This window comes from Cryptotermes secundus, unplaced genomic scaffold, assembly GCF_002891405.2.
Source record: "Cryptotermes secundus unplaced genomic scaffold, Csec_1.0 scaffold5, whole genome shotgun sequence".
Taxonomy (NCBI): Eukaryota; Metazoa; Arthropoda; class Insecta; order Blattodea; family Kalotermitidae; genus Cryptotermes; species Cryptotermes secundus.
This window is the reverse complement of record NW_019724742.1, coordinates 3,855,778-3,865,508: the sequence shown is the minus strand read 5'-3', so window position 1 is coordinate 3,865,508 and position 9,731 is coordinate 3,855,778. Positions and strand designations below refer to the sequence as shown.

General features: G+C 38.6%; 1 protein-coding gene across 1 annotated transcript; it reads right to left on the bottom strand.

Annotated features, from left to right (window-relative positions):
• Positions 1-1,551: 1,551 nt before the first annotated feature.
• On the bottom strand, positions 1,552-9,593 carry LOC111862712 (5'-AMP-activated protein kinase subunit beta-1). Its single transcript, XM_023848333.2, has 6 exons — positions 9,264-9,593; positions 8,718-9,083; positions 5,738-5,831; positions 5,533-5,650; positions 4,438-4,550; positions 1,552-2,344 (listed from the first exon to the last, which is right to left on the bottom strand). The coding sequence occupies exons 2-6, from the start codon at positions 9,050-9,052 to the stop codon at positions 2,198-2,200; spliced, it is 807 nt and encodes a 268-aa protein (XP_023704101.1). The 5' UTR covers positions 9,053-9,083; positions 9,264-9,593; the 3' UTR covers positions 1,552-2,197.
• Positions 9,594-9,731: the final 138 nt, after the last annotated feature.

Here is a 9,731-nt window from a genome sequence, read left to right as displayed (position 1 = left end):
ATTGAGAAGTGTCAGTTCAAGATTTTAATCAGACTTCTAATATCTGTTACCATTAACTTCACTGTTAGCAAACTCTGGTGGAGCTTAAATCTGTTGGCTTTTGTGTATCACTTGCCAAGATTAAATCTGAGGTGTTGCTTCCTAATTTGGTCACATCAGACAATCTTGCAGCTTCCTTCACAACTGTACACTGCATGTACAAACATGTGTGCAAATAGAAATATCTGCTGCAATATCAATACTTGTACAGCCATTCAAACAAAAGTCTGTGCTGTTCACATACATGTAGAAAGATGGATACATACACTCACAGATTTTGTTTTTCCTATTTCATCATTTTTTATTGTGCATTTTGTATGCTTAAACTGATAAATATTGTAATTTTAATTTCAAACCATCAATGAATCACTCATTTAAATCACAGTAAATAGATTTCTTCAACATATATTAACATTCTCATACAAGAAGAGCTTTGTCATGCCAGATTTCAATTTCCACCCAACATGCCATGGTCCATTAGTGTTCATTATGAAGAGTTAATAATAAAGAACTGTCCCTGTGCTTAATTAAGCATGATGTCATGAGGATATATGGGGTTGGAGGTATAGCTTCACACATTCATAATCTCTGCATTACATGGAGGTGAATGGTCAGCGTCATGCTCTGGCCATTTTACCCCTTGGTGCCCATTCAATAACAGGGTGGGTGGACCCATAGCTGGACTGGATGCTGTGTGTAATAGAAAATATTTTCTGCACTCTGGGAATTGAACACCAATTCCTCAGCCATCCAGACTATAACCCAGTTATTTTGACTGGAAAGGAAACCATATTCCATTTAAGAATGTACAGTCTCTGTGTTCACAACCAATAGTGATTTATGGTAACAGACATAAATTGGATTTCTAAGCAGATCAATGTTCTAAAAAAACAAGAACTTTCAGAAGGTTCTTCTTATTGGTGTATAAATTCCTCTGAATTTAGTCCCATTCTCAGTTACATAAACACAGGAACATGTGGTAGGCCATTTAATAAATATCGTCACTAAATGAATAAAATATACTTTTCATGCAACTGACTCCATAGATCAAGCCTTCTCAATAAGCTAATCAAGAAATTCTGTGCTATATGGAACCCAATGGTTCAGCATTCACAACGGCCTGTTAATCGAACTTATCGTCAGCCAGATCAATGCAGTCCACATTATCACACAGTATTTCTTTAAGATATACTTTAATATCATCATCTTCTCTATGGCTAAGTTTCACAAGTCATCTCTTCCTTTTGTACTTCCTGATATTTTATATTCTTATATCTGCCATGTGTGTTACATGNTAGATACACGCACGCACGCACACACAAGTACAAAAAAAAAAAAAAAAAAAAAAAAAAACTACACGATTTTAGTCTGCAAGCGAACTATACCAACCGAGGGACTGCCGCTTGTTGGCGAAGTTTAGTGCCAACATCTGCAGACAGAGGGTGTCAATGGTCTGCACAACGAATCCCTACGGCCATTAATTTCGGTTTTCTAGAACTTGGAACCATGTACAAATTATAATTATAGCCTCATAATTATGAGGCTTCTCATTCTGTGATTTTCTCCAGTCTCTTGTTACACCCTTTCTCTTAGATCCAAATATTCTCCTCAGCGCTGTTCCCAAAACACTTTTTTTCTTCACTTAAGGCAAGAGACCAGGTTTCACATCCATACAACGTTTTTTAGAGACGAAAAACTCTGATTTCTGTAAACCAGAAATTACACAATTTTCCAGTTTCTTAAGCAGTTCAACATCTTAGTCATTAACACCATTTTCAGACTAACTGGCTAAATTCAAGAGGGACTGCATATTCACTTAATGAACTACACTGAGGCCATAGAAAGAAGCCCATGAATGGACCACCCCCTCTACATTTTCCATTAGCTGACACAGTTCCCTCTCCAGCACATTCCCCTCCAGTCACCTAGCCATTCTGTTCACAGGAACGTGGACAGTGCATCAAGTGCTTCATGCTGGCTGATACAGACCCAGAGGGTCTGGAAGGAAATACAACAGCAGGTAGAGTGGAAAGCCTCAAGTGCTATAATCCAAACCATCAAGCAGACTTCTTTCCACGGCCTTGGATAGCAACCTATTTTGTTTGAAGAAAGCATGTTCATAGCACTAGGTACAAAATAAAAAGTTACAGTAACATTGCTAGATAGGCTTGTAGAGGAGAGTTGTCACATATTTTTTTCGATATCGATGTGTGGCACTCAGCACCATCACTCCATCTTTGATTGATAATGCATAAAGGTGATTCAGCATCACATGGTTCGGTTCAGGCAGCAATGTGGGTTCACACTGCAAGCAAAGATTCTAACGTTTAGGCCTCATTCTTGAAGCAACCAGAATCTTAATCTACACAAGCAGGCATGTGATGAACCTAGAGCTGGCCAATAAGGAAGCTCATGCATCAGTGCTAGTACACTAGACCAGTATACTGTCCACCACACACTGATAGCGCAAGAGCAACAGCCTACAAATGTAATTATTAATAGCACAACTAAACATAAACAGTACGGTCTTCGGCTGTAATGCCATGTAGTCTAGAAGCAGCCTGTCATTGTAGATGTACATACTGCCTCAATTTTCAGGGTTAAAGAGCCAGGTAAGAAACCAGCAGAAGCTGGCTGCAAGCTTATGGTATGAGGAAGAGTCCGTAAATAGATCACAAATGAGCATAAAACATAAAATATATAATATTTGAACCTGGAAAAAACATTTATTTCTGACATATCCTCCATCAACATTGATAAACTTCTTCCATCACTTTACCAGTGCACCAACTCAAGGCACTGAAGTCTTTTGACTATTGTCTCTGCCACTTTTGCACCTGTTTCATCCTCTTCATCATCAGCAAAACATCTGCCAACAAGGTGTTTTTTAGCGGCCCAAACAGATGGAAGTCACTACGGACCAAGTCCAGGCTGTAAGGTGGATGTTCAAGAAGCTCCCAATGCAGTTCTTGAATTATATCTTGTGTTGCTTTGGCTGTATGGAGTCAGGTATTGTCATGATGAACCAGTACACCTCTTGCCAGTTGGCCTGGATGTTTTCTGCAAATTGCATCCCAAAGCTTCAATAGAACTTCACAGTACAGTGCAAAATTCATGTTTTCACCATGCTTCTGAAAATGGCCAACAGTACCCCCTGAGAATTCCAAAACATGGTAAGCATAATCTTCCCAGCTGATGGCTTAACCTTAAACTTTTGGCTGAAGGTGAACTGGGTTGTTTCCATTGCGTTAGAGCAAGCTTTGATTCCAGTTGGTAGTGATGCACCCATGATTCATCCTCAGTAACAATCCTGTTAAGCATATCTTCTCTTTCGTCTGCATACCATAAGAGATGTTGCAAGGACAAACCAATTCAGTTCATTTTTTCTGAATGCTCTTGTTCTCTGGGCACCCACCACACACACATTCTTGAACTTCAAACGATCAACCAATATGCTGTATGCTAAACCACAGGCCACCCTGGTGCAGTTGCTACATAGTCTATCATTATCCTCCTGTCAGCTCGAATCAACTCTTCCACCCTCTGCACATTTGCTTCTGTTGCAATCTCAATAGGGTGACCTGGTGAGGCATCATCTACGACTTTCAAACGTCCTTGAGAGAATTTCTTGATCCAGTTGTGAACTGCTTTACATGACAAACACTTCCCACTGCGAACAGGGAACATTTATTTATGAAAACCTTTTTCACCAAGTCCTTTTGCCCACAAACAAAAAAGCACAACAGAACGCTGCTCTTCAGTAGTATTCTCCTCACACACACACAACATTTTTAGTAAAACCAGCCTCTGAACTTGGAGCATGCATGTCTGCTACCTAGTGATAAGCATATAAAACCTATTACATCCATTACATGTGTTTTACTTCCATTTGTGACCTATTTACTGACTCTCCTTCCTATTTCAAAAGAGGAGTGCCAGACATACGCCAATGAAACCAGAATCATGGGCTTTGCGTATTAACTCCCAGGGGTGTATTCTGAAGGGACATGGTGCAAAAGTAGGTCACTTGTCCCTTCCTATGTCATATACCACAGATTGAACACAGATTTTCCCTTGCATGTCACTTCTGATATATCCTGTGAGAGCCTTCTGACTTTCTATATCACACACAATGTACTCTGCAATCTGTCATTAATTTATATAGACCTTATTTTAGTTCCTGCAAATGATGCTAAATATTAGACTAAGTTTTGGGTGAAAAAGTTCACAAGACTTAAAAATGTTGGTAAACATTTGTGACATAGGAAGGGTTAAATAAAGTTTTATTTATGAACAAACCGCCACAACTTCTTTGTACCATCTCAATTCCATGTTCCACTTTATATGCGTTTATCCCAAACAATACTTAGCAATTACAAATAGCATAATATTACTCACAGACAAAGGAGTATCCTTATTCAATATGACTTGCAAAAGATGTGGGGGGAGGACAGGTGGCCCAGAGACTTTCTCCCACGGCTTGTTTGCGGGGATTTCCTGAGAGTACTCTCCTGCAAAACAGAACAACATGAAGTAAACTTGACAAGATACAATGACAGAAGTCACAAATTTGAACTTTTCCCATATTTTTATTTCCAACTTCATTCACCCACTCACATGCTACCAATTAATTTTAGTGGGGGGGAATACACGTTCATACAGGAGAGTATAAAATTCCTGCCATAAATTATTTCCATTAATAGATTTATTAAGAAGAAATGACAAATAATGGAAAGATCAGTGACATAACACCCTGCATGCATCATACTTTGCCAATAAATTAAAAGGTGGTGGTGGTGGTGGTGGTGGAAGGGTTTTGACAGCGAATCTGCATGGGAAAATTACAATGTTGGATGTCGTCCAACAGAGGCTAGAAAAGGGTTAAAGAGCCTGAACTAGAAGTAGTCAAACATCCAAGTTACTTTTTTATATTGTTAGGTAAGGTATCTGTCAACACAACAAAATTGATTTTAGTCATATCAATATCTCATAGATTGAATTTTATTGTTTACCGCTGCATGTGTCGGTCCTCATGGGATCATCAGCAGGCAGTGTACATCTAATGAAACAAGGTTAATTGAATTCTCAACATGGATCCTTATTTTGGTGCAATGGGTCCATATTATAAAAGTTGTAAAAGTGATGCCTTGTGTTATGGTGAGAATTACAATATTAAAAACATTAAAATATCAGAGTATACTAGAAATTTTTATTTTAAAAAATGTTGGAGTTAATTAAAAGATGTTATGTATTAAGAATATAGGCGTTTAGAATATGAATAACAAGTTAGATGTTACACAAATCACTTAATCCAGATGACTGCCCCCCCCTGCCAAATTAATCTGGGTTCGAGAGGGATTACTGTATTTACAGTAATCAGACAAGTGTACGACTTAGTTAAGAAAAACTATTAGCTTCTCAAGAAGACTCAGCTCCATGCAGTTGGGTAGAATCAGAAGCTGTTCTCAGAATATCAATATTATTCTTACTTACGTTGCTGATTACTGCCCATGCTTTCGCTGTCCATATCAAGCGCCTGAAATACTTCAAAGTCAGACTTCTTCACGGACACCAAGTTGTTTTTAGAACCCATTTGATTGTCAACGATGCGCTGAAAAAAAATAAATGACAGAATGAATAAGTCTACAGCAAAAAATACGTTTCAATATGCTTGTCTTATTTTATTTCACACACATACCACTCCTGGGTCATGTTTCCATTCACCATCCACATAAAATTTGTACTGATGCTCCCCTTCTGGAAGATCTATGATAGTTACAAAATCACCGTGACTGGAATGAAAGATGATAATTAAAAACTGCCATGAACAAAGAACAAGACTGCAGTAATGAAATACAATTGTGTACTGTTTTCACTGCCAAAGGTTAAAGTCAGAGAAGTTGAACATTTAATGTCAAGGTTTTGCTTTCCATGCAATACGGACAATTCTTCTTAATAACGAGGCAGCATTACACAATTCATTAATAGCTACACCATGGGCCTCTCTTAAAATCTTCTATATAAAGTAATATCGAATTTCCCTACTGTCTACTGAAACGCACACAAAGTATATCCAATGACTGATTCAATGTTTTTGAAAACATCATTAATATTTTATCTTGTTATAATACTTCCAATTTTTAATTTTTATATAATCTGAACTTTTGTATATTTTACATAAGCATTTTTAAATTTGTACGAATAATAGTGTTATATCCATTTTATGATTGCAGTTAAATGGTAGATTTTTGTTGATATGTATTTGCCTGATGATGGCTGATAGTGGCCGAAACATGTAGCAAAGCCACAGCTGAACGCTGACTTTGATGTTTTACTATTTGCTGTGTTGTGACAGTTCATTAAAGAGTTTTTTACTTTATGTTATGCCCTCGGACAAAACACCGACTGTCCTGGGTGAGGCTTTCATGGTTATCTGCAGTCCCTCCATGAAAAGGACATAATAGAACCTCAAATTAGGCTACAGTAACATGCTTCTAGTGGGTCAAAGGCTGGTAAATGACTCTGGTGGGGTGCACTGATGCCAGTGAGTGCACACCATTCAGTTCCAGAACACCACCTGTTAAGGAGGGCTCTGCCAGCAAATCCTAGCTCCCCCACCTCATGGTGACCCCTGGGCAACACATTCTGGGGTGAGAGCACAAATGTGGCAGACAGCTGGGTGAAAGGCGAGTGTCCAGCACCTTCAAATGGGGCTCTCCAGCTAATGGAACGAAAACCTCAGCAGAAAAACTGAGGGTAGGGGATCTCTTTAGGTGTGGTGTAGCCAACCCCTCCTAAGGGAGTACACCCTGACAGAAGAACAATGGTCCTCCTAAGTTAAGGGAGTTGGGTAAAGGCTAACAACCTCTCCCCAGAAAGCATTACTTGTTCAGAAACCCAAGGTAGGCAAAGGTTAAACTTAAAAGGACCATACAGCCAAAGAAGAAGAAGAATGTGCTTCTATACAAATTTTTGAACTCATGATTCACTAATCATCCAAAAATTTGACGGTATACAGGCTGGGCTAGTGTAACTTGATTTTAAAGTAGTATTTTTAAAGTTGGTCGATCNGGAGTACACCCTGACAGAAGAACAATGGTCCTCCTAAGTTAAGGGAGTTGGGTAAAGGCTAACAACCTCTCCCCAGAAAGCATTACTTGTTCAGAAACCCAAGGTAGGCAAAGGTTAAACTTAAAAGGACCATACAGCCAAAGAAGAAGAAGAATGTGCTTCTATACAAATTTTTGAACTCATGATTCACTAATCATCCAAAAATTTGATGGTATACAGGCTGGGCTAGTGATGCAATCGTTAAAAAATGAAACCATAAATTTCACACATAATCTTTCTTCCTGACACATTCGATCAACTGACTGCTTTCACATAATCGAATCCACCCTTGGAAGCATTAGTCTAAAACCTGAAACAAACTTGTCCAACCCAACAAAGATTTTGGGCCAACTGTAACATCAGGCTTTGAAACCTGGACTGATCATCAGAGGATCACAGAGAAACAAACATCCACTAAAGAAGGTATTGTAATTTAATGACAATGCCTGCAGTTTGCTTTCGAAAGTAAATAGCTACAACATGATATAATGGTATTTTGATCACAGAAAGGCAAAAGAAACAAAATGGTGGCTTCCCCTCTACTTAATTACTGCCTATGGCTGTGCCATAGCTCAGACAGTTAGTTGTCAGCTTCTAAAGGTGGAGGGCAAAATTCAGACCCAGGTCAGTTCATGTGGGATTTGTGGCAGATAAAATTCTACTGCAGTAGGTTTTCTCCACACACTTCAGTTTCCCTTGCCAGTTCTCATTCCACCAACTACTCCACATACATCTGTCATCCAGGACTGGTAAAGAGGCCACTTACAGTCTGCATACAGAGAGACTATGGCTTGCCTCAGCCTAAGAATAAAACAAAATTACTTTACAAAATTTAGGCCCTACCTCTAGACTTTTACACTGTGATAAAAATATTTAGTACAGGTAATATAAGAGAATACTATAAAGTTAATGTACATTTGTTAAAGAAATACACCTTCCACATGCTACTGTAACCATATATTTTGTACAGTGCATTCATAATATTCACTTTAAGTTCATATGACTCTAATGCTACAGAGGCAATAAAGACAATTATCAGGGGCCAGTGGTAATTGGTTGACACACTGAATGTCACAGGTTTGATTCCTGATGAGGTCATTCAAATTTTCAATTGACCTAATCCTTCCAGCCACAATATGGCACTGGGGTCAAATGAGTACCAGGAATCTGCATGAAGGTAAAAAGCTGCTGGAGCATAAGGCTGACAACCTCACCATCACTTGTTAGCCGATTGTCTAGAAAATGTAGGAGCCTCGATGTCACATAACCATATCGGCCTCCACAGCCTGTTACAGGGGATAGCTTTACCTTTTATCAGTAGTACAATGGCATAACAGAACCCTTCAACATCTATCACTTTTTCATAAAGCATATTCACACACTCTCAAGTCTATAACATTCATTCACCTATTCAGATTTACACCTTGGGCTTTATAACCACTATGCTTTATGTTTTGCTACTCAGCAATCAAATTTTACTTCTCATAAGACAACCATACTTTTTTATATTTGTAGGTAGGCCATCGTGTAACACCATTCCCTTAAACTCAAATAGGAAGAATTTTTACCTTTTAACCATTGGAAGAGTCTTCCAGTTAGAGAATGTCCCACTGATGAAAACTTGCTTTCCACCACCTTCCCATTTGAAAACTGTGGGTAGGACTTTATCATTCACTTTAGTACCCTCAGAGACTGTGGCAGAACGCTGGCGTGTACTTCCTGTGTAGTCTTCTGATGTCTGTTCCTTGGTATAATAAGGTTCTTCTTCATCGTGAGATGACTGGAAAACTAATTTTGGTTTCTTATCAAAGACAAATGCTTGACCATCCTTTCCTGGAGAAGACGGTACTATTGTGTCTCCTGACTTATGTCTGTCACGTGTGTTGCTGCTAGCATTTCCCATAGTATTTAAAAAAAAAAACTTGATGATATACCTGCGAATGAAAATATTGTAAGGATATAACAACCTAACCTATTATAACAAACACAACCAAATGATCTCGTCAATAAGCAATATTGTCTTTAGGTGAAAATGCACATGCACTAATTCTTCAGCAAATAAAATAACATGGCTTAATAATCTTGGGTTCATACGAGTTTCGAGATTTACTTACCCTCTTTAATTCATTGGGTATTTATTTTTTCTACACTTACTGCCGACTTTTTCCTTTTACTTATGACAAAGACTTCTCACAGAACGAACTAGTTCATAGATGGCAGGAGCCACTGGGCTACACTTACATTACTGCTGTCTAAGAATATTATCCTGAACTTTTAAAACGATCTAGAAGCCTATTCGAATCAATCGTCAATCACGGAAGTGATTCGTTCACTGATTTTTACAGAACGACAGGTATGAAACTCATAACTGGCATCGAAACTATACTGCCGACTGCTGCCGACCGTCCTGATCGGTCCGGATCAGTCTGGAATGGTAATGCAAAGGTAGTTGTAGTAGTAGCTCAGAGGATAATGAGGTTATCTATCACGTGATTAACAGAATTTCGCCTTGCAGCATCCGCGCGAAGAAAAACATCAGATTTATTAATCTGTCGTTTATTTAATGAATGACTGCCAGCTGC

Coding starts and splice junctions, on each gene's coding strand:
- LOC111862712 (XM_023848333.2), bottom strand. CDS start 9,052: ATGGGAAATGCTAGCAGCAACACACGTGACAGACATAAGTCAGGAGAC. Junction 5,651..5,737: donor GGAAACATGACCCAGGAGTG/GTATGTGTGTGA, acceptor ATTTTTTTTCAG/CGCATCGTTGACAATCAAAT. Junction 4,551..5,532: donor CATGGGCAGTAATCAGCAAC/GTAAGTAAGAAT, acceptor TCTGTTTTGCAG/GAGAGTACTCTCAGGAAATC.